This window comes from Canis aureus, chromosome 14 (genome assembly GCF_053574225.1).
Source record: "Canis aureus isolate CA01 chromosome 14, VMU_Caureus_v.1.0, whole genome shotgun sequence".
NCBI lineage: Eukaryota > Metazoa > Chordata > Mammalia > Carnivora > Canidae > Canis > Canis aureus.
The window spans coordinates 61,541,671-61,566,477 of record NC_135624.1 but is presented as its reverse complement, the minus strand read 5'-3'; the positions used below and the strand labels follow the sequence as shown (position 1 = coordinate 61,566,477).

The following is a 24,807-nucleotide window of genomic DNA, read 5'->3' as shown; positions in this document are numbered from 1 at the left end:
ATTCATGAGAGACACACAGACAGAGGCAGAGACATAGACAGAGGGAGAAGCAGGCTCCTCACAGGGAGCCCGATGTGGGACTCGATCCCTAGACCCAGGATCATGCCCTCGGCCAAAGACAGATGCTTAACCACTGAACCCCTCAGGCGTCCCAAAAATTTACTATTGAAAAATAATTTTATTATTATTTGTAAATTACAAACACCGAGAGTAGGAGCAAAAGGTTTCATTTTGGTCATAATATTTTATCTTAATGGTACACGTCGTCGTGGAAGCATACTAATAAGTTGCAGAAAAAATATAGGAAATATTTTATCTTCTAAGCTGAAATCTTCTGTAATATTTAAATAAATTCTTTGGGGGAATTAGCTTATTAAATTTTTTTACATTATTAACCTATTAGAATGTTATAGATAATATACATAGACGTATGTGTTTAAGCCATACCTTGTCTTTAAATTATGCAAAATCAGCATCATATTTCTGAGCTCAAGGAAGAGGATTTAATCGCAACAGACACAAGGAGGCCCTTGTCACATCATATCAACTCATCATGAAATATCTTTTAGATTAATATAGATGTTGCTAGTTTAACATTATCGTCTATGGACTTACCTGGTATTCTGACCTCTTGACTAACAAAAACCCTTCAAAGTACAAAGGTAGAGAAGTAATCTTTAACCTTTCTTGGAAGATCCTGCGGGGGGCTGGTTTCGGGGGCTTCTTAGCCATCATACCCTCTTGGTGTGTGGTTTGATTTCAACTATATCCAGTCTCAAACAAAATGAGATCTCCTTTGTGTGAGAGGAAAAAAGCAACTGTTTAAAGAGGAAGTCCCAACTCGATATTTAACCACCAACAGTACACACACACACACTTTTTTTTTCCTTTGCTTTTTGTGAAGTGAGAAAGAACAGGCATAGACCAACTTTGAAAGGGCAATTTCTGTGTCACTTTAGAATTACTTAGGATTACTGTTGCAAAATAAACACAAGATTAACATCACCAGATGAAAAGAACCAATGTGGTGATTATGGACTTTGGAGGAGTCATCAAGGTCACATTTGTTTTCTTCCACCTTTTCTTTTTTATTGATTGCTTTCCATTTTTATCTCCAGGAGACATAACTTTAATTAACTCAACTTCATTAAAAATTACTTCACAAAATAATTTTATTAGTACTATTTCTGTTGTAAACCTTTAGGACTGAGCTTTGCGCGTGCGCGCACACACAGACACACACACACACACATATATATATATATATATATATATATATATATATATATATATATATATATATATATATTTTAAACGGAGTTCCTTATCCCATGCCCATTTTGATAGTCCACCAAATACAAACCACAGTTATGGGAACATGGGACTTTTTCCTTTTTTTGTCAATAAGAATTTTGAATCTGTGAATTACCAGTAGATATTTAGCAAAATATGTCTGGCACAGAAAGAATATTTCAAACTTTATTTTGTTCTTTTATGCTTTCTGAGTTGTGTATCACTGATGCTATGATGCATAGATGGGGTCTCTAAAGTTACCTAGTGAGATTTAAAGACCTACACTGGGGCCAAAATGCATTCAATAGTTGCATGTGGAAAAGGGTCTGTGAGAGACTGGATTTGGCCTAGCACTGTGCAAGGGATGATGGGAGAAGGCTAACACTGGAACACTGGAAGGATACGAGTATGTTTTGCAGAGATCCTGATAAGTTCCATGATTTCTTATTTTACCCTCTGTATTTCAGGTTTACTCTAGATTTAGTATAGCCCAGGCCTGAGCATTCTCCCCAGTTAGACCAGCTGATTCTTAGAAATCAAAATAAGGCAGGAATCTCCAGTCTGTTCCTCCTTTCCTTATGGTGACATCACATGGTTTTCCCAGCCAGTATGGGTTCCACTGGATATGTATCTGTAGATATGTGCAGCCAAATTGTCTATAGCATGAGGTACAACAGTATAGATGGCTTATCTGTAAACTAGAGCAGAATGTTTAATACATCATCAAAATGAAAATGTTTGAAGCAGAAATTGGGAGTTGAAGATTCAAAATTATTCCCTTGCTTTTGTATTAAGTCAAAGCATGCTTCCTATTATTACTCAAACCATCCAATGATAAAATACAAATTCAGCTTTTTTTTTTTTTTTTTTGAGACAAAACAGTAGTACTCTTTAGTCTCAATGTAATAGGAAGATGAACTGAATGACAAGGGAAAACCTCCTGATTTGATGAATGACCTAATCCACCTTTTTGGCAGCTGGTAGCTGGTATAACAGGGAGGAACTGAAAGGAAGGATGAGAACTGAGAATGGAAAGAAGGGGAGGGAGATGAGATGTATATTGCAAGGCAGTAGTAGGTGGAATATGAGAAAAATAGTCATTGGCTTTATGGCCAGAGAGTTTCATGGGAGAAAAGAATCCCTCTAGAAAAATGTAAACATAGCAGTATTTCTGAGAAATAATCACCTAGTTAATTATGTCTCTCTCTCTTTTTTTTTTTAAGATTTTATTTATTTATATATGAGAGACCAGAAAGAGAGAGAGAGAGAAAGGTAGGGACACAGGCAGAGGGAGAAGCAGGCTCCATGCAGAGAGCCCGACATGGGACTTGATCCCAGGTCTCCAGGATCACACCTTGGGCTGAAGGCGGCCCTAAACCGCTGAGCCACCTGGGCTGCCCATGTCTCTCTTTTTAAAAAAATAAGAAAATTAAAGAAAAACTAGTTTATCAGCCTCTCTAGTTTGCTTATTTGCAACTCACATTAATTGTTAATAGACTAATGTTCAAATTATGTCTTCCTAAAAAAACCCTAAGATGCAAAAATGCTGCTGAATTATTAGCCAGTTAGACCTGTCCAGTTTCCAACATCATAGTACAACTGTATCATTACAATGGAAATGCTCTTAGAGATATCTCAAAATTTAGGTGGTGAATAGTGAATTTGTAGAGAAGAAATCATAGTAGAAATCAAATCAAATCTCAATTTGAGTGTTGAGAGAAAAGCCAGTTTTGCTACCAACTGGTTCTGAGACCTTGAACAAACCATTTAACTTATCTGGGCTCACAGCTTCTTCCCTGCTTGTCTCCAGAGCTGCAATAGGTTTCTCAATTGTCTACTTTTCACATTTTTCCTTCTCTGATTCATTTAAAACGCAGTCTAATCAAGTCACTCCCCTGCTCAAAACACTTTGATGGATTCTCACTGCTTTTGAGATTCATTCTTTCATTTTTATCTTTTAGCACTAAATATAGAGCACCAACAAGCTGCTCTAGTAACTTCAGTTGCTCCCAACTGTCTCAATACCTCATGGTCTTTCCCATTTCCTCATACCTTTCCAATCACTGTACATCTTGTTTGGATGCCTTTCTTTCTTCTTGTTAAAAATGACAACTTCCTACTCATCCTTCAAGACTTCCATTGAATATATCCTTGTCTATGAAAATTTCCTGATTTCCTGAAGCCTTTCCCATCTCTAAGGAGAAAGTTTATTGCTCTCATCCTACATTCCATAGCATCTTGCGGATTTTCTATTTCAATATTTGTTCTGTTGTATTTTAGCTATTGGTATACATTCTGTATCAACGGGAAACTGAGTTTTCCAAATACAGGGATTGTGCTGAAGTTGAAGTTGATAAGAAGTAGATTGCAGTAACCATTTGTTAAATGAATTGCTTCGAGCTAGAAAATATAATTCTAATTTTGGAGTTCTTAGCCTTCATTGTGACAGAAGCTTCTTTTTTTTCTGATATGCATGACCATTGGTTGACATAGGATTTCTCTCATTGCCATGTAGAACAATCATGTTACTTATCAAACTACTAGATGTTCACTAAGTCCAATTATTATTACAGCCATCATCAGTATCTGTGTCACAGGAGTTTGTTACACATCGGATACATGGCTAATAAAATCCAACAACTTTGAATGGAGTATAAGATTAACTCATATAAAACCAAAATTTCAGTGCTCTTTTGAGTCATTTATGTTATAATGCAATTCAACATGCATGCATGCACGTTTTTACATCAGTTAAGGCTCTCTAAAGTACTTTACTATTTACTTATTCCAATTAGATTCAATCAGTAAATCTGTACAGGAGCCTCCAACTCCTCTCCTATATTTCCAAATTTCTGACCTCTGTTTCACTTAAGGTTTATTGATGCTCTATTGCCATTTTCATCAAAATTCATTGCAGTAAATTTTGAAGATGTTTGAATTGAAAACATTTATGTTCACAATCCATAACTGACGAATACAGCTTTAATTTCAATGACTACGTGGAATACTTTGTGCCATGGCGAGTCATTATTACTCAAAAAGATATTTCTACTAGGTCTTGTGGGACCAAAAAAAAAAAAAAAAAGGTGAAGAATCACTGTTGCAGATGTGATATTAGTAGGTCTGTCAGAGTGGTTTAATTTGCTAACACAATGTTTAGTACAAACAGTTGTGCTGAGGATGCAACTTTTCTAGTTAAATGTTCTCACTATTTTGTAGTATAGGGCATTATTTATATTACTGAGAAATATTTTTTGAATGGCACATAGATATAGGACACATACTGGTTTCTAAATGACAGAAGTCATAGCATAATGGTAGCTTTAATAGAAACTCAAAATTTCAGATAAGATGATGGTTTGGAGGGTAGAGCAATAATGACTTTGGTTTTAACCATATCAAGCTCAATATATTGAAAGCTTAGGTCTACATTTTTCTTCCCTTTCCCTTCATTTAAAACCCGCTACCATTGTCTTATGGGATAAAGTAGATTGGTGCTCAATATGCATCCAGCTCCTTCCAGTGTGCCATTCTTTACTGCAGAGGCTGAAGAGCTAAACACTACACATCCAGACATTTCTACAGCTGGAGTTGGGATGCATTCAATATTAGCAAGGAAGAATGGAGTCAGAATTTATTCTTAATTTGGCTTTGTTTTTTTTTCTAGAGGGAAGCATGATCAGTAGACAACTAATCTTTCTGTGGCAATACTACCTAAAGTCCCAGGATTCGATCAGTAGTTTCATGGTGGTGATAGTCAAAGCATGGAACATCAGTTTTCTGATACCTATTATGTCAGGTATGGTGTGTTCCTGGAACCGGAAGCAATAAGGAGGCTTCCTGGTCACAAAGACTTCTTATTTGTTGCGGCTTCCTAGACGTGGCAGTTTTGCAACAGCAATGACTTCCTGATCATGCAGTGTCAGTGTGGTTCTGGAGACTCCAGCATCAGCATTAGCTTCTCAAGTTTTCTTTTTAAAGATTTTATTTATTTATTAGAGACACACACAGGCAGAGGGAGAAGCAGGCTCCATGCAGGGAGCCTGACGTGGGACTCACCCAGGGTCTCCAGGATCACGCCCTGGGCTGAAGACAGCGCTAAACCGCTGAGCCACACGGGCTGCTCTCAAGTTTTCAATTTGCTTCCTGAGTGTACATGCAACAGCTGGCTCTTGGTTTGGTTCTGCAGTGTGTCTTGGGGAATCATTCCTGAAAGCCCTAAGTACATTATTTCTCCACCCCTCCCAACAATTCCGGAAACTAATAAATGCCTATTGGTAGATTCTTTTTTTTTTTTCCTAAATAAGCTATTGAGTTCTATTCTATAGAACTGACCACTGATCTATATAGTTTTGCCTGCAAGACTGTAGCCTGCAAGCTACAGTTTGGACATTTTATTTTTTATGAATCTCTTATGTTTCTTATGAAACTCAGGCACTTGAGTTGACAAACATATCCCATGTTCTATAAAGACTTAAATTAAAATAATTTATTTTTTCCTAAAAATGAAAAACTCACTTATATAAGTTTTAGAAAAAAAAGTCTTTAGGCATAAGAAAAAAATGAAAATCACATGTTATTCCACCATACAGCATTAGCATGGTTTAGATGGGTACCATCACATTTTTGGCACTTTTTCTCTATTTGTGTATTTTATATAATTAGATTAGTACATGCTGTTTGATAAAACTGCATTTTTCATATGAATATATCTATATCATTTTTCATATGATATATGAACATTCATTATTTAAATTTTTGCCTAGTACCGCTGGGATAATGTGTTTGCAAGATTAAAATTATAGTGCAAAAAATAAAAATAAAAAAATAAAATTATAGTGCAGAAAGTATATGAAGCTTTTGAAAATGTAATTGTGCTTTTTAAACTTTCTTTTTATTTTTTAATTAGTTAACTTTTTAAAAGATTTTATTTATTTATTCATGAGACAGAGAGAGAGAGATAGACATAGGCAGAGGGAGAAGCAGGCTCCCTGTGGGGAGCCCAATGCAGGACTTGATCCTAGGGCCCTGGGATCACAACCTGACTGAAGGCAGATGCTCAACCACTGAGCCACCCAGGTGCCCTGTTTATCTCTTTTTTAAAGAAAATGATTGACACATTACCATTAGTTTCAGGTGTACAACATCATGAATCTAAATGTGTTTTAAATGACAAAAGCTCCTTTTTAAGAATTTTATGCTGACTAGAAGTAATCTATAGACTACAAAATGGAGATCCAGAGACTAGTGTACTTGTTGTTCCTCTATTTACTTATTTAAACTATTTTTTGTCAGGGTAGCCCCAGTGGCGCAGTGGTTTAGCGCCTCCTGGAGTCCTCAGATAGAGTCCCACGTCAGGCTCCCTGCCCCCCTCTCTCTCATGAATGAATAAATAAAATCTAAAAAAAAAAAACACTATTTTTTGTCAGTAAAACTCTACCCCCAAGATGGGGTACAAGCTCACAACTGGAGATCCAGAGTCACATGCTCTACCTACTGAACCAGACCTGCCTGTTGTGTTCTTGTTAAGAGCAACAATGTATATATAATAGAATTCAATTGCAACTCAGAATAAAACACTTGGCACAGAGTAACTATTAAGCCATTTGCACAGCACTCTAAAATTAAGAACTCATGGGGACATTTAACCCACAAAAACTAAAATTGTTTTTGTGAACGTTGCTGCCATCTACCTGCATATTGCAAGCACACTTTACTAATGTGGCAATTAGTCTTAGTAGAGTCTTTCTGAGGATAACTTTGTCAGAAAAGGCTACTTAAGGTGAATATACTTACACATGTAATAACATTTGACAATAAAGACTTTTAAAAATTGAAATGTTATATTAAAAAATATACAATAAATAAATACGTTTATTTCACCTTAGCAAATTTTAAAGTTATAATCGCAACGTCTATAATTTTTACAAATTGATTTTTGGAGTGTAATTTTTTTCTGACAAAATTTTCTTAATTAGCTAACTCGTACTTTTGACTTTTGTGGAATAATTTTTATGCAAAAATTCTGAGAACATCTGCAATTTTATTAATGCCACTTTGCCCTATCACTTTACTATGAAAAGTTTGCAGTTTTATGTAGTCACACAAATGTGTGAATCATACAGCAGTTTGTCTTTGATGTCTGGCTTCTTTTACGTAGTATGATGCTTTTGAGATTCATTCGAGTTGTCACATGTATCAGTAACTTGTTTTTATTGCTGAGGAATATTCTGCTATATAGATGTACTCTAGTTTGTTTATTTACCAGTTGATGGGCATATTACCAGTTTGGGTTTACTACACACACACACACACACACACACACACACACACACACTCCTTACTTAGGTTACGTAGTTGTGATGAAAAACTTCAAGATTTAGTCAGTTGCCATAGAGGTTCTGAAGGAGTGATCTGGAAGTATTTTGGGGAGGCAGGGAGCCTATAATGACAAAGCTGGGTTTTATAAATATTGGTCATTCAACTAGCAACCTTATTTTTTGGATGCTAAAAACATGGTGAAGCTATTAAATAGTGGGGCAAATGCAGAGAGAGCTACAAAGTTTGTTTAGGAATGGTGGAGTCTCCATAACTTTGGTTTTCATAAAGGTGCTGCTCCATTTTCTCTGTAGGACAGACCAGTTCATCACCAACAACCTTTGTGCACTGCATTTTATACTATATCATGTTTCTCAAAATACCTCTGAGAGTTACTGTGTCCAGTGGAAACAGGGAGCATCATTTTACAGGTGGAACTTTTATATCTGTGATTGCGCTTGCTAAAATTTCTCACTCAGAGATAAAAAGAGTAGAGTGAGTAAGTGCTCAGTGTCTAGAGTCAGAATACCAGCATTCATCCCCAGTTGTGTCCTGGAATCGTATTTCAATTTGGAGCAGGTTACTTAAACACTGTCCCGGTTCTGCCTGTAAAATGGGGATATTCGTCGTCTTCTTGTAATAGGAATGTCCTAAGAAATGTTACTGCGTGGATAGCAAAAAAAAAAAAAAAAAAAAAAGAAAGAAAGAAAGAAAAAAGAAAAAAATATTGGCATATAATGTGAACTGAATACATGAAAGTTTTTTATTATAACCTATTCCAGGGCAGCCCCGGTGGCTTAGCGGTTTAGTGCCGTCTTCAGTCCAGGGTGTGATCTTGGAGACCCAGGATCAAGTCCCACATCAGGATCCCTGCATGGAGCCTGCTTCTCCCTCTGCCTGTGTCTCTGTATCTCTCTCTCTCTCTGTCTCTCATGAATAAATAAATAAAATCTTTAAAAAAAAATAACCTATTCCAAATATGACAACACCAAATTATACTCTGTAGTCTGACTGGCAAGACTTCTGCTAGATCAAATAAAAAACTCCATAATGACACCAGGCATTATTTATTGAATTCTTACTATATTCCAGGCATTTCATCTGGATATTAAAAGGAGTTAATCCAGTTATTTCTCTCTCTCTCTCTCTCTCTCTCACACACACACACACACACACACACAGGGGACTTGAGAGAGTTTAACTTGTCCGCGATGGCAGAATTAGTGGAGTAGATGGGAACCCAGTCTGATCTCAGAGTTAATATATAACCTCTTCCCCTACCAAAAATAAATAAATAAAAACCCTAAAAACAAAAAAACAAAAACAAAAAAACAAACAATAAAAAACAACCCTTAGCAGGTGATAACATTTGTTACATCATCACAAGTCGAAACACTTCATTAGCTCAACTCTTGATTGATAGATTGAGTTAATAAGTATTTTGTCTAAAATTCCCACCCAAGTTTTTATTAAGTCGCCAAAATAGAACACCAAGTTTTATAGAATCATGGAACAGTCCAGTCTCCAGAGCATCGAATTTAGCTCTCCCCTTACATATTACGAAGGAAACACTTCGAACGGCGCCCCAGTGTGCCCTAGATGACGTAACCGATGGCTGAGCGGATGTCAAGTCTCTTAATTAGGGCTGCTTCCAGGGCGTCATACCTCAATGACAGTCTTATTTACCCAGGTCACTTTTTGCCAGTGCTTCATGAAAAATATTACCCACTTATTCGGAAAAAAGCACATCGTCGTCATCCTCATCCTATTATTATCATAACTTTTTAAAAAGGCCTTAGTTATTCGTGAGAGACACAGAAGGCCGCGAGAGCGCGCTGCACGCAGGGCACCCGCGAGGGCCTCGAACCCGCGCCCAGGACCCGCCGCGCGCCTCAGGCCGACGCCCGACCCCGGGGCCACCCAGGCGCTGGCGGGGGCCGGCGCGTCTGCGCATGCGCAGGGAAGTACTTTACTCATCTCTCTGCACACAGCGCTTATCCTTCCAGGTGTTATTTTCACTCCGAACTAGAACCCTCCACGTGCCTCACGGCGGGCTCACGGGCGAACAAAGGCTGCTGTGGAGACGGTCCCGCCAACTGAGACGGCAGCTTTCCCCTCAGCCCGCGGGGAGGGGCGAGCGCCGGGGGCGGAGCCTGCGGAGGGCGGCGCCGCTTCCGTGGGCGCCTGCGCACGACCGGCGAGGGGGCGGGCGCCCAACGGCTGCGCCGCGGGTGGCGCGGCCCGTCTGCGCATGTGCAGACCGTTTCAAACGCGGAGGCTGCTGGGTACCGCGCTCCTGAAGGGCCGGGCCGAGCCAATGGCTGACGAGTGTCGGTAGCGCGCTGGCCTGTCGCGGTTCCCTCGGTTTTGGCACCGCCCACCTTTAGGCCGCTCCTGGGGCGCGGTCCGGCCGCTCCACCCGTGACCGGTCAGCGCCCGGCTTCTTGGAGTCCCGGCCCGCGGGGACGCCCGCGGGGACGCCCGCCCCACCCCGGGGCCGAGGGGGAACATGGCTGCTGCGTCGGGTCTGGTAAGTGCAGGCTCCTGCTTCTGACGAGCGGGAAGACCCGCTGGGTCGCTCCGGGCGGGGGGGCCCCCAGACGTCTAGCCGCTGCTGTGGCTTCATGGAGTTAATTTCCTTGTATTGTTTCCTCAAAATGTCTTTCTTTTTTTTTTTTTTTTTAATTTTATTATTCATGAGAGAGGCAGAGACACAGGCTGAGGAAGAAGCAGGCGCCACGCAGGGAGCCCGATGTGGGACTCGATCCCCGGTCCTCAGGATCACACCCTGGGCCTGAGGCCGGCGCCCAACCGCTGAGCCGCCCGGGCTGCCCTAAAAATATCTTTTAATTTTGGTTGTGATGGCATCTTTCTCTTCAGAGAATCTTGTGGTTCCCTCCCTCCCCCCCCCCCGCCCTTTTTTTTTTTTTTTTTTTTTTTGGCTTAACTCTACTTCTTAGCCCTCCAGATAATTTTCTGTCCGTAGAAGTATTGGGATACCTCAAAAGTCTGGACTTCCGGTCTGCAGGAGCAGATTATTTGTAAGTTATGTCATTGATAGAGTTTTCTGAAGGACAGCTCTTAAAGAGGTGCTCAAGGTGGGAACGACTAGAGGGGCACCCGGTTTTTGTTTGTTTCCGCACTCCGTTTGGTAGTCACTCTTCTGTATCTCACACTTTGCCTGTGGTTACTATGTATTATACAACCCACAGCAGCACCTGCCCTAGTGTATTTTCTCCTTTATCTCTCCTTTTAAGAAAATCTTCATCAGTGATCCCCCCTCCCATTTATGTAAAGTTGTATGCTTGTATGCATGAAGATGTATGAAAGGATCCTATAGAGGGTACTTTTTACCGCGAGCACCTAAACATTGTTTACATTAGGGAGAGTTTTAAAGAATAAAGCCATTTTTATTGGAGGAAGAGGAGGGGAATAAAATTTACCAAATGCCCACGGTTCCTTTTTTTTTTTTTTTTTTTTTTTTTAAGGAGTTTTATTTATTTATTTTTTTTTAGAGCAGTCTTAGGTTCTTAGTAAAACTAAGAGGAAGGTACAGAGATTTTCCAAACCCACTCACCTGGACACATGCATAGCCTATTCTCAGTATCCCCCACTAAAGTGGTACATTTATTACAATTGATGAAACTAGGGATCCCTGGGTGGCGCAGAGGTTTGGCGCCTGCCTTTGGCCCAGGGCGCGATCCTGGAGACCTGGGATCGAGTCCCACGTCGGGCTCCCGGTGCATGGAGCCTGCTTCTCCCTCTGCCTGTGTCTCTGCCTCTCTCTCTCTCTGACTATCATAAATAAATTAAAAAAAAAAAAAAACTATATTTAAAAAAAAAAATTGATGAAACTACATTGACACATCATTATTGCCCAAAGTCCGTCTTGGTGTTGTACATTTTGTGGGTTTGGACAAAAATTTAATGATTTGTATATATCATTATGGTATCAGATAGAGTGTTTTCACTGCCCTGTATATCTTTTGTGTTCTACCTACTTTCCCTCCCTGCACAGCTCTGGTAACCACTGATCTTTTTACCAACTTGATGATTTTGCCTTTTCCAGAATGTCATATAGTTGGAATCAACTTTTTTCATTATACATTTAAGGTTCCTTTATGTCTTTTCATGGCTTGGTAGTTCATTTTTTTTTAAAGATTTTATTTATTTATTCATGAGAGACACGGGGGGGTGGAGAGAAAAGAAAGAAAGAGCGAGCGAGCGCGCAGAGACACAGGCAGAAGGAGAAGCAGGCTCTATGCAGGGAGCGTGACGTGGGATTTGATCCCGGGTCTCCAGGATCACACCCTTGGCTGAAAACGGCACTAAACCGCTGAGCCACCTGGGCTGCCCAGTTCATTTTTTAGTGATGAATAATATTCCATTGTCTCGATGTGCCATGCTTTATCCATTCACCTAGTGAAGGACATCTGGTTGCTTTTAAGTTTTGGCGTTTATAAATAAGGCTGCAGTAAACATCCGTGTGCAGATTGTTGTATAGACAACTGTTGTGTGGACAACTCATTTGGGTAAATACCAAGCAGTTATTTCTAAGTATTTCTAAGACGATTTCTAAGTCATGGTAAGAGTCTGTTTAGTTTTGTAAAAACTACCAAACTATCTTCCAAAGTGGCTGTACTATTTTGCATTCAAAAATAAATGAGTTTCTGTTGTGCCATATCCGTACCAGCATTTAGAGTTGTCAGTGTTCCAGATTTTGGGCATTCTAATAGGTATTAGATATTAGTGGTATCTCATTGTTTTATTTTGCTTTTGCCTGATGACATGATGTGGAGCATCTTTTCTCCACATCTGTACATCTTCTTACATGTGGCATAAGGTCTTTGGCTCATTTGTTTTTTTAATTTGGGTTGTTTGTTTTCTTATTGTTGAGTTTTAAGCATCCTTCCTAGATTTTGGATAATAGTCCTTATCAGATGTCTTTTGCAAGTGTTTTCTTCCAGCCTGTTGCTTGTCCTTTCATTCTCCTTTTTAATTTTTTTTAAACTATGATCAGTGTTTTATTTGGATCAACATTGGCATGGATTTAAAATCTACGATTAACAATAATAGCATCAGTGGTATTGTCAATAAACTTATTTTTTCAGTGTGATCTTTGCCTTTTATGAATTTCTTCTTTCTTGGAGATGTTGCTTTTCAGAATTTGAGAAGCTTAGACTGGTTGAAATTAGTCTCAGTTCTCATACTGACTGCATTTCTTGTTTTTCATGCCTCTAGTCGACCTTCTATAATCATTATCCTTGTATATCTCACCTTCAAGGAAAGACATTTTTATCTCCTAAGTTTTCGATCTTACTAATTTGGCATATCAAAAACATATCAAAAAAAGGTGTTTGGTGTATAGTGCACTAGGCAAGGTGCTGGGAAGAATATAAACTAGCTTAATACAAAATCTCTGCTCTCAGGTTTAAAAAAATCTAATAGATGTCTTCATCTTGTTGAATAATTCAATCCGAAAGCCTTTAGGAGGGGTCAAGCAAGCATGGTAGGGGGTCCCTCCTAAAGATGGGAAGCTACAGTGGCCCGAGCTGAGAGCTGAGTGTCCGAGCCTGAGTGGAGTCTGGAGGGTGGCTCAGCTCAGGATGTTAAGAGTGTGAGGGGGTTAAAGGAGTGTTTATGTGCGGTGGAGTCATTTATATTACACTGGGCCAACTAAAAGTGAGGCTCAGTAAATATTTGGTATTGGTAGTACATTTTAAAGTGTGCTGCTCATCCTATTACTACCCAATTTTCAACTAGAATTGATTTTACTATTAAAAGATAGGATCCTAAGTATCTCAGATATGTTCTTGACTTCCCAAATCAGCATGTCTATATAGGTGTTTTTATCATTTCTGTTGTTCCCAGTGATGGGGCTGTTTCCTTGTTGGAGTTAATGATTTTCTTTCTGGAAGCATTCTAGGATTTTTTTTATTCTCAATTTTTCAGAAATTTCACTATTATGTCCTAGGTATGGATCCTCTTAAATTTATCATGCTATCTATTCATGCCCTTTAGATTTAGGAAATTTGATTGTGTATTTTCTTATAGTATGTCTCTTTTTTCTTTGTTCATTCCGATTAACAATTGGTCAGAAGTTGGACCTTCTGATTTTTGCATCATCTTTGTTTTATTCTTTTTTCCATTTTCCTCTTCCTCTTCATTTTTTGTCCTGTTTTTTTTTTTTCGTCTCCCAGAGATATCCTTAGCTTTTTCATAATTAGTGCTTTTTTAAATTTTAAGCCATCATGTTTTTAATTATTAAGAGTTTTTCTTGGTCTCTATTTAGTGTTTATAGTATACCACTTTTGTTTTATGAGTTCAGTATTTCAAACTCTCTTAAAGGTATTAATTAGAGGTTTTTTTTTTTTTTTTTTTTTTTTTTTAGTAGTGGATATGAGGTGATCCAGACAAATTCCTTTTTATAGTAATATAATGGGCATTTGGCAAAACTTACTGAATGAATATATTTTCACCAGTTTGATGATTCACTTTTCTTTTAGGATCATCTCAAAAATGAATATAGAAGAAGATTTTGCCGACCTTCCAGGTGAGTTATATATTTAAACTTTTTTTTTTTTTTTTTAAGATTTTATTTAGTTCTTCACGAGAGACACAGAGAAAGATAGAGGCAGAGACACAGGCAGAGGGAGAAGCAGGCTCCATGCAGGGAGCCAGATGTGGGACTCGATCCCTGATCCAGGATCATGACCTGGGTGGAAGGCAGATGTTCAACTGCTGAGCCACCCAGGCGTCTGTATATTTAAGCTTTTAAGGTCGTTTTTATTTCCATTTTCAGAAAGTAATTTTTAAATGAAGAAGGGAAAAATTACTTCTGTCTAGCATAATGATTTCTGTGCCCACTGATTAAGTATAGTCTACTTAGTGATTTTTTATTAACAGAAATGTTAATGCAGGCAGTGTATTGACCCCAGTGGCAGTGAGAAGACAGAAATTTACCTGGTAAATTATGGATCAGGAAGAAGCAGTCTTAATTCTGACTAAATGACAGCCATGGGGAAAGCACTCTATAAAGTGGACTGAATGGTAGTATTACAAAGATGCAGCTTATTTGGTGGGGCTAAAAGAAAACGTGGGTGTACGTTATAAAAGGGCAATAGAAAATCTTTGTGGTGTGGAACTGTACAGATCTTGACTGATGGTGATATCTGGACCTACAGATGTGATCAGTTGCACAGTACTAAGTATGAACATAAACACAATGAATACAGTTGACCCTTGAACAACTCAGGGGTTAGGGTTGCTGACCCCTACACAGTTGAAAATTCTTGTATAATTTTTGACTCCCCTAAAACTTTTAACAGCCTACTGTTGCCTGGAATCCTTACCAATAACATAAATAGTCATCACATATTTTGTATGCTGTATATTATATACTGTATCCTACAATAAAATAGGCTAGGAAATAGAAAATGTTATTAAGAAAATCATAAGGAAGAGAAAATACATTTACAGTACTGCACTCTATTGATACTGCAAGTTTATGTTGTCTGTTTACAAGAGGAATCATCTATCATTATGTGCATATTAATGCATATGCATATCATTATGTGCATAGAGTCTTACAAGGTACAAAATACTGTAGATGTTATATATATATTAGCAGTAGACATCAGATATGAAAAAATAATGTGGAAAAGAAATTCTTATTTATAGCAGGTATAGTAGGTAGTGATAAAAAAGCAGCAGTATGATTGCTTTATGGTAGTGTGGTATAATTGATACGATTGTTTCATGGTAACCTAGTCTAGACACTAATGAATGAATTGTTATGAAATTTTTATGGCATACAGTATTATAGTATGGAGTATGATATGGAGTTGGAACCATTCTTACACTTTTATAAAACCACTTACCTGTAATGAGAGATATATTGTATGGTAATATAATTCTTTGAAAGGAAAGTTGCAAGTCAGTATGATAACATGATTAATTTTATATTAAATATCATTCACCTTATGCCTATGTAAGGATGGGCTACCCACTTCCATGCAGTTTTGTGCGTGATGTTCTACACAACAAATACTTAGACCATGATGATGACGATGACATAAAATGTCTCATACATTTCTTGCTATATAGTTACTAGATGTCACATGAAGACACATACACAGTTTATTTTAATTATATGGCATGCTAATTATTTACTATTCATTAAGTGGAAGTAGATCATCATAAAGATCTTCATCCTCATCTTCTTCATATTGAGTAGGCTGAGGAGAAGGAGAAAGAGTTGAGATGATCTTCTTGTTTCAGGTGTGGCCGAAGCAGAAGAGGTGGACGAGGTAAAAGGGGAGGCAGGAGAGGCCGGCATACTTGGTATAACTTTATGCAAATACATCGTAATTTCTATCTGACTTTTGCTTTTTAATTTCTCTAAAATTGGTTTTATATGGTACCAGTCCTGCTGTTTACCTTAATTTGAGTGTCTGTATTCCTGTATCATAGAAGATCTATGTCATAAAAGAAGTCAAAAGCAGTTTTGAATAATTGGAACCGTCTATCAGATTGTCTAATGTCAATTTGTTTTGTGGCAGTGCTTCTACATCTTCTGCTACACCTTTTGGTACTGGTTTGGAAGTGCTGATCTCCATAAAGTCATCTTTTGATTCCTCTGGTGTGATATCTATTAGCTCTTGAATTTCTCCAAGATCCTTATCTTAAAACCCTTCACCTCCCACCTTTCTCTTCTCTTCTCTTTTCTTTTCTTTTCTTTTCTTTTTTTTCTTCTTTTCTCTTTTCTTTTCTTTTTTTTCTTTTCTTTTCTCTTTTCTTTTCTTTTCTTTTTTTCTCTTTTTCTTTCTTTTTTTTTTCCCCCCCCATATCCACCATCTCTTTCATGATTTTCTTGACTGGCTCTGTCATAAATCCTGTGAGGTCATGTACAACATCTGCACACAGTTTTCTCCAACAGGAATTCATTGCTTTGGGCTTGATGGTTTTCATAGTGTTTTCTATAACAATAATGGTATCTTCAATGCTGTAATCCTTCCAGACTTTCATAATGTTCTCTCTGTTGGGTTTCTGTTCCATTTGATAGTCTTTGCCCTAGAGAACCATGTGTAGTGAGTCTTAAAGGCCTATGACTCCCTAATCTAGAGGCTGAATTAGACACATCATGTTGGGGGCAAGTATACCATTTTGACTCCCCTTCAGTGTTGAACTCCTGGGGTTCTGGGTGGCCAGTGACATTGTTCAATATCAGAACTTTAAAAGATAGTCCCTTACTGGCAGAGTACTTACTGACTTTAGGGACAAAGCATGGATAGAACCAGTCCAGAAGAAGGCTTCTTATTGCCCAGCTATCTTGGTATCGTACAACCCCAAATCTGGCAGCTGGTGTTTATCTTTTCCCTTTAAAACTGGGGTTTGGCAGCTTTGTAGATAGTCCTGATTATAAACCTGAATGCGTTTGCACAAAACAGTACAGTTAGCCTATCCTTCTCTGTCTTAAATCCTGGTGCTTGCTTCTTTTTCTTACTAATAAATGTCCTTTGTGGCATTTTTTTTTCTAGAATAGGACAGTTTTCTCTGCATTAAAATGTTTAGGCGGATGTATTTTCTCAGTGATTTCCTTTTTTTTTTTTTTTTTTTTTTAATAGATTTACTTGTTTTAGAGGGAGGGAGAGAGAGAAAGCATGAGCAGGAGGAGGGGCAGAGAGTGGGAGATAAGCAGACTCGCTGTTGAGCAGTGAGCCTGATACAGGGCTGAATCCCAAGACCCTGAGATCATGACCTGAGCTAAAATCAAAAGTTGGATGCCCAACCAACTGACTATCCTGGTGCCTCCTCAGTGATTTTTTTTTTTTTTTGAGAGTGCGACAGTGGTGGGGGCAGTGGATAGGCAGAGGAGGAGAGAGAGAACTTTTTTTTTTTTTTTTTTTAAAGATTTTAGGCATGTATTCATGAAAGACATACAGAGAGAGGCAGAGACATAGGCAGAGGGAGAAGGTGACTCCCTCCAGGGACGCTGTGTGGGATTCAATCCCAAGACCCCAGGATCACAACCTGAGCCAAAGGCAGACACTCAACCACTGCCCCACCCATGCACCAAGACAGAATCTTAAGCAGACTCCACACTTCGTGCAGTGGTGCAGGGCTCAATCTTATGACCCTCAGGTTATGACCTGAGCTGTGGCATTTGGGAACTCCTCTGCTGCCTCTTGTTCGGCAGAAGGTTCTTTTCCTGTTATTTTAACTTTTTTAAAGCCAACTTCCATTCTGAATTGTCAAATCATCCTTTGCTGGCAGTAAATTCTCCAGCTTTAGATCCTTCACCTTCCTTTTGCTTTAAGTTGTCATAATAGACTTTGTTTTTTCTCAAACCATAATAGAGTCTTTATACCTTCCACATAAAAGCTGCATTTTCAGTATAAGATAGAAAGATATTTTTAAAAATGCAAGGTTTTGTACCTGCTGGTACAGCTGCAAAGATAACTTCACAAATTTCAAATTTCCTTTTCTTTTTTTACAGTAGTCCTTATGCTGTATTTATTTATCTTGAAATGGTAGGCAACCACAGCTGCAGACTTCAGTCTATGGTATATATCAAGTAATTCAACTTTTTCTTGTAATGTCATGACGTCTCTCTGTTTCTTGAGAGCACTTCCAGCATCACTAGTGGTACCTCATTGGATCCCCATGTGTTATTTAGGGTTTATGGTAATGGACTAAACATAATGAAAACTAGGAGAACTGCGAGAGATCACTTTTTACTACAATACATGATTTATTGGAGAAGATGAATCCCTCGCTCAGAGATGATTAGTGTTAGATGACATTTTAAGGGGATTCTCACTAATACTTGAGCTCACCACAATAGCAGCAGGAGGTGGCAATAAAATTATTACAGTAGTATGGCATGCTCTACAGTTAATTTTATACAGTTATGATTTAATACTGTATCTTTGCATTTGTTTATATCTCTTAACTACAAATAGCACCATGTATGTTCTGTGTGTAAATTTTGATAAATTTTGATTTCTAATAATAGATTTGTATTTTGTGGTAGTAAATGATAAAATAGACTAGTATCTACATGTATTTTATGCATTCGTGACATACCTAACTTTTTGTTAAATTTTTTTCATATTCATAGGCTGTGTGGTTCATCTCTGGTTTTTTTCAAATTGTTGCAAATCTCCAAAAAATTGTGCTGTTTTATGTTGTATGAGTGGACCCATGCAGTTCAAACCCGTATTGTTCAAGGGTCAACTGTATATGTAGAACTGGAGAAATCTAAATAAGATTAGTAGATTGTATTGATACCAGTGTCCTGGTTATGGTAGTATAGTATAGTTTTAAAAAATGTTACCCACTGGGGGAAACTAAATAAAGTGAACAAGAGATTTCCTCTATATTATTTCTTACAATTGCATGTGAAACTACAATTAAAATTTTATACTGATTCATAAGCTGCTGTTAAGGTTAATAATATTAAATCAAAAGTACATTTGAGAACTTGAAGGGAAGACTGTTACTTGGAACTGTTAGGACCAAAGAACATAGAGGTTTTTTTTTTTAATTTTTATTTTTAAAATATTTAATATTGAGAGATACAAAGAGGCAGAGACATAGGCAGAGGGAGAAGCAGGCTCCCAGTGGGGGAGGGACCTGAGCCAAAGGCAAACAGTCAACCACTGAGCCACCCAGGTGCCCCTAGAGAGTTTTTCTTAAAGAAGTGTTTTAGTACTGATTAAATTTGTTACAAAAAATTTATATTCTTTAGATATAGTAGTAGTCTAAAATGGCTTTAGATGTGGCTCCTTCCTAGATAACAAGGAATCTAATTGTTAATGGAGATAACGACATACTGCTTTCAGATATTTTTCTGGAAACTCTTGGACTCTCAAATACTTGGTTTGTCCTCAGATAGTAAAGATGATATTTTTCCATTAAGTAAAATAGCATTTTATAATGAGATATGAAATTTTCAAAGTAGACGGTAACACAAATAGCACATATCTTCTGGAAATGAGGTGTAACATTTTCCCTTCATTCCTTCTTTTATTAGAGCCCCTGCCATTAATACGAAGGAAGGCCAGAACATACTGGAAATCTTACAAGACTGTTTTGAAGAAAAAAGTAAGGTGTCTTCGAGTTGGACTTTGATGGTTGGGTTGGATGAAAATATAAATTTGTCGTATTGATACTAAATTCAGCAAGTGTGTTCTTCTAACATTTAAATATAAGTAAAGTATTTTCCCAGAAATTTTGAGTACACGAGCAATCCTTTATGTACCTTTTGTTATAATACAAACATGAGAATAATTTGTCATTTTTTTTAGTTCACACTAGATTCCTGTAGTGTGGGAGTCCATAAATAATTATCATACACAAAAGGAAGTATTTCATGTAATGGGAATAAATGTGCAGGGTTCTTAGGATCCCTAAGAGAGAATATTTGATGATTTGCAGTTCTTTCTACAGAAACAGTGAATTATGGCAAAAACTTTTTGAAGTGCTGGTCAGCGTCAGAATGTATTGAAATAACAGACTGGATCAATCAAAGAAACAGACATAGATAGTGAAAAAAATATTTCTTTTATATAAGCCCTGAAGAGCTGGCACACCATTTCTTCAGGAATGTTGTTTGCCTTTTTCAGTTCCTGATACCTTTTAGGAACACTTGAAGTGATGTCTGTACTTAATTTTTAACTAATTGTACTTAAAGAGTCAACAAACTTCTTCACATTTCATGTAGTAACCAAAAGATTTGATAGCATATTTATTAAAATTTTTTTTTGCTTTTTTAAAAGGTTTTGCTAATGATTTTAGCACAAATTCTACAAAATCAGTGCTTTTTTCAACACCTAAAGTAGGAGACATTTGTATTCAGTCACCAAGCAAAGAGGTAAGTGAAAAAAGAGCTAGTACAGCTTTAATATTTTAATGAATGAAGCGTTACACAATATAGTCATTCCTATTTTAGTTGTTTGTAAGTCTTATTCTTAAAAGGGAATCCTATATTCCCATTGACTTTTTTACAATTTAGAGATATTCTGTGAAAAACTTTTTTTTTTTTTCTTTTTACGATTTTATTTATTTATTCATGAGAGACAGAGAGAGAGAGGCACAGACACAGGCAGAGGGAGAAGCAGGCTCCATGCAGGGAGCCCAATGTGGGACTTGATCCCAGGTCTCCAGGATCACACCATGGGCTGAAGGCAGCGCTAAACCGCTGAGCCACCCGGGCTGCCCTTCTGTGAAAGTTTTGACTTGACGTTTCCTGTGTTTGAAATCAGAGGTCTGGGTATAGAATTATCAAATCATAACACAATCATTTTTCACCTCTCCTAAAATACTAGTTAAGTTAGATTTTTAGAAAAGTGGGCAGTGCTGAAGTTCCTAGTTCAAGGTGGCAGATTTTGTTGTTTTCTGAGAACCAAAGTTACTCTATTGCTATAAGGAGAATCAATCTTTTATAGATTATATTTTAAGAGGATAAGTTGACTTAACTGTACAAAAAGCGAACTTTCAAATAGAGTTTGTAAAGCTAATGAATAAAGACATGTTATTCAAAAGTACAGTACAAATTGGAGGGAAAAAATATGTAGTGCTATAAATAACATTCACTATAAATTTCTGTAAACACTTAATTATACAATTGATCCTTGAACAACACAGAGGTTAGGGTTGCTGACCCACCAATGCAGTTGAAAATCCACGTACAACTTTAGACTCCCCAAACAGTTAAGTACTAATAGTCTGCTATTGACCAGAAGCTTTACTGATAACATAAACAGTTAATGCATATTTTGTATGTTATAGGTATCATATACTATATTCTTAGAGTAAAGTAAGCTAGAGAGGCACTTGGGTGGTGCAATTGATTAAATGACTGACTCTTGGTTTTGGCTCATGTTGTGATCTCAGAGTCGTGAGATTGAGCCCCACATTGGGCTCTGCACTCAGCACGGGATCTTCTTGAGATCCTCTGTCCCCTTCCCCTACCCCTCACCTGCTCTGTCTCTAAAATAGATAAATACATCTTGTAAAGAAAAATAAATGAGCTAGAGAAAAGAAAATGTTAAAGTTATAAGGAAGAGGAAATACATTTATAGTACTACATTTATTGCAAAAAATTGTGAATAAGTGGATCCTCACTTATTCAAGCCTTTGTTCACGGGTCAACTATATATAGCCTTTGGTTGCATGAAGATCCAGTTCTTTCAGAATTGAGAGATCTTTGTGGTAAATTATATAATACTGATTTTTAACAGTTGAATCAACTTTAAAATTTCTGTGATGTATTTGGTTTGGTCATAAAGTATTAACCTTTCTTGATTTGGTTTGCTAATATTTGAGGTATTTACATCTATGTTCAGGAACAGTATTATCTTTTATTTTCTCAGAATGTTCTTGTAGGGCTTTGGTATGAAGGTTATGCTAGAGGTTTCACTGCTAGGTAGGATGTGACAGATTGCAGTGGACCAACATTTCTTCTGTAAAAGCTAGTTAAAGAAAAAGAATGAAATGCAAATAAATCCTATTTTTAGAGACATGGAGAGCTATGGAAAGAACAAAGGCTAGATAAAATTCCAAAGAGAAGAATCTGGAAGATGAGTTGATGATTATTAGTCATTTTCTTTCCTGAGAGTATTGGCTCATTTGGTGCAAAAGCTGAGGATTTTATGCTGGCCCACACAGAAAGAGTCTACTGTGGGAAAGGACAACTTTTGTCAGCTATGCTGGAATGGCATGACAAGCTGGATCCCAGGGATTTTCCAAATGGCTAGGCCCTTTTCCTTTAGAGAACATTTTTAAGTTCTGGGGGTGGCGCAGAATCCTGGGCCAGAAAAATGGAGTGAAATATATAGTCTTTCTATGCTAAGAAGGGAAAATCCTGTCATAGGAAAAGGTCCCACCACAAGTAGGCATTTGCCAGATTTTGAAGCAGTTGGAAGTAAGAGGCTAAAAAGTTGAACAAGAACCCCCCCAGAGGACGAGACCGAATGTCTCCCAGTATTTCTAAGGTGACTCTCCTGGCTCTCAGTTTCCCAGAAGACCTCATTCTGAAGAACAGAGCAGACTACAAATATACTGAGTCTTACTACAGTTTCATCCCAGACTGACCCAGCTCAGTCCTTGCGAGTGGGAATCTGTTCATTTCAATCCAAGCTGCCTAAAAGGAGATAAAGTTTCTTTTTACCCTATAGAAAGATTTTGGGAACTCTGTTAACTTTTTAAAATTAAGCTTTTAAGATAATTATAGATTTACAAGCAGCTATAAGAAATAAAGGGTTGCAAGCCGATGTACTTTTACCTAGATTCCTCTAAAGATAATGGTCTTGCAAAACTGTAGTTGGAGTATCACAACCAGTGTACTGACATTGATACAGGCAAGGTATGGAACAATTCCATCACTACAGGATCACTATAGCAACACTTACTTTTCTCTGGCCCTAACCCCCTCCTTAACCCCTGAAACCTGTAATCTATATTTCTACAATTTTGTTATTTTGAGAATGTTAGTTAAATAGAGTTATGTGTGTATAACTTTCTAAAATTGATTTTTCCACTCAGGATAATTCTTAGGAGATTTATGCAGGTTTTTGTGTGTATCAGTCATTTATTTCTTTTTACTGTTGAGTTATATTTTATGGTGTGGTTGTACCATGGCGTGTTTAACCGTTTGTGCACCTGTTTCTAATTTATCATGAGTTTCTGTGGCAAAATTATAAATATCTTCTTAGTGTATGTAGACTCATCAAGTAATTTGTCATTTTCAGTTTTTTCCTGAAATGTCCTTTCTACATCTCTCTGCTCTTTGTTTTTTGCTCTTGACTACCCTTAGGCCTGTGAGATAGGTGTTGCCATGTGATTTTCCTTTATTATCCAGAGAGTCCCTTCTCTTTTCTCTAGTAGTGCAGTTGATATTTCTTGGATTCCAAATACTCCCTTTTTTCTTGCCCTCTCTTTTTAGTGGGCCTCCTCATTTAGTTGCTTCCTGATAGTTTAAGACCTTAAAAATTTGAAAATACCTTGATTTTATGTGCATGATGGGTAATTTGAGTGAGTACAGAATTCTAGGTTGGAAACTACTTTCCCTCAGATTTTTAAAGGCATATTCTATTTTCTTTTAGGCTTCTCTTCCTGTTGAAAATACCATTCTGATTCCTTGATCCTTTGTGAGTCACTGTTTTTTAATCTTTGCAGGCTTTTAGGATCTTGTCATCTGCTTTTAGTTACTTGAAATTTCATGATATTCCTGATGTTAGATTTCTTTAACCCTTCTTATTAAGATTTCTTTTTACAGTTTGTTTCCTGCAAGTACCTTTTTTGTTTACCTTGTTTGTTGCCTTTTTATACTAGAGCCTTTTTTTCAGATGTCTAGTGAATCTTAGTGGTCTCTTCATATTTAAGAGTGGAAACCTAAAATGGTGGTTGGAAGTTCTATTTTTGTAGTAAAATTTTTGCCTTGGTAGATTTTACTGTGCTGTGATCTGTCTGGGCCATGTCATTGTAGATGTCCAGGTGTTAATAATAATCTACAGGCTTTTTAAACTTGGCTTGATAGGTTTTTCAGACAAATCTCTCCTGCTTCGAAGTCTGATAACTACAAATCTTCTCAGCCAGGTGGGGCAGAGGGAAGGTACATTTTGAATGCTTTCACTTAATAACTCTGTTTTTACTCTTACCTTCAGCTGTGTCTGAGTCTAGAGGCTCTCCAATTCTGGGACTCAAGAGAGTAAACATCTAATATGCCAGGGTTGGGAAAGGACAGACTATGACTCTGACTGCTTCCTATACATACTTTTAACAACTCTTCTGTTTGTAAGTCCCAGTTGGAACCTCTCTTTTAGAGGTGCCTTGTATGTTGAATTAATGATCTTAAGGGTTTCTCCATAAACATAAATCTATCCTGCGCTTTCTCCATTGCTAGCATGTTTCTGCTCTCTCTGGACTGATTACTTGCTGCTGATCTGCTTTCCAACTGAAGAAAAATTGGTTGACATGTCCCATGTAATCCCTTCTCTTTTCATACTTCTGGGTTTGTACATTTTAAAAAAATCCTAATGAGGTTTTAAGAGGAACAAAGTATAGTGAAAGTTTGCTTTTGTTTTCTTTATGTAATTGAGTTCCATAGTATATTCACTGAACAGCAGTGCAGTGGCTTCCTCATTTATATATTTCCATATTGGTAGATTTTTAGGTTGTTTCCATCAATTC

General features: G+C 37.6%; 2 protein-coding genes across 12 annotated transcripts in view; one reads left to right on the top strand and one right to left on the bottom strand.

The window, feature by feature from the left end:
- The window catches only part of STAP1 (signal transducing adaptor family member 1), a 57,488-nt gene extending 47,682 nt beyond the window's left edge, over positions 1-9,806 (bottom strand). For 2 of the 7 annotated variants that reach the window (XM_077848194.1, XM_077848188.1), the window contains exons 1-2: positions 9,585-9,800; positions 616-794 (exon numbers count right to left, since the gene is read on the bottom strand). In XM_077848194.1, the coding sequence (XP_077704320.1) occupies positions 616-735 (120 nt within the window). In that variant the 5' untranslated portion in view covers positions 736-794; positions 9,585-9,800. Of the gene's footprint in view, positions 1-615; positions 795-7,637; positions 7,662-9,579 lie in introns of those variants that run through there. The other 5 variants (XM_077848190.1, XM_077848189.1, XM_077848193.1 and 2 more) reach the window with 5 other exon arrangements.
- A 95-nt stretch (positions 9,807-9,901) lies between these two features.
- Positions 9,902-24,807, top strand: part of CENPC (centromere protein C) — a 77,845-nt gene continuing 62,939 nt past the window's right edge. For 2 of the 5 annotated variants that reach the window (XR_013352275.1, XM_077848186.1), the window contains exons 1-4: positions 9,902-10,141; positions 14,118-14,164; positions 19,649-19,719; positions 20,394-20,488. Coding sequence is in view for 3 of the 5 variants with exons in the window: in XM_077848186.1 (XP_077704312.1) it covers positions 10,121-10,141; positions 14,118-14,164; positions 19,649-19,719; positions 20,394-20,488 (234 nt within the window). In the remaining 2 variants the exon portion in view is untranslated. The remainder of the gene's footprint in view (positions 10,142-14,117; positions 14,165-19,648; positions 19,720-20,393; positions 20,489-24,807) is intronic. The other 3 variants (XR_013352274.1, XM_077848185.1, XM_077848187.1) reach the window with 3 other exon arrangements.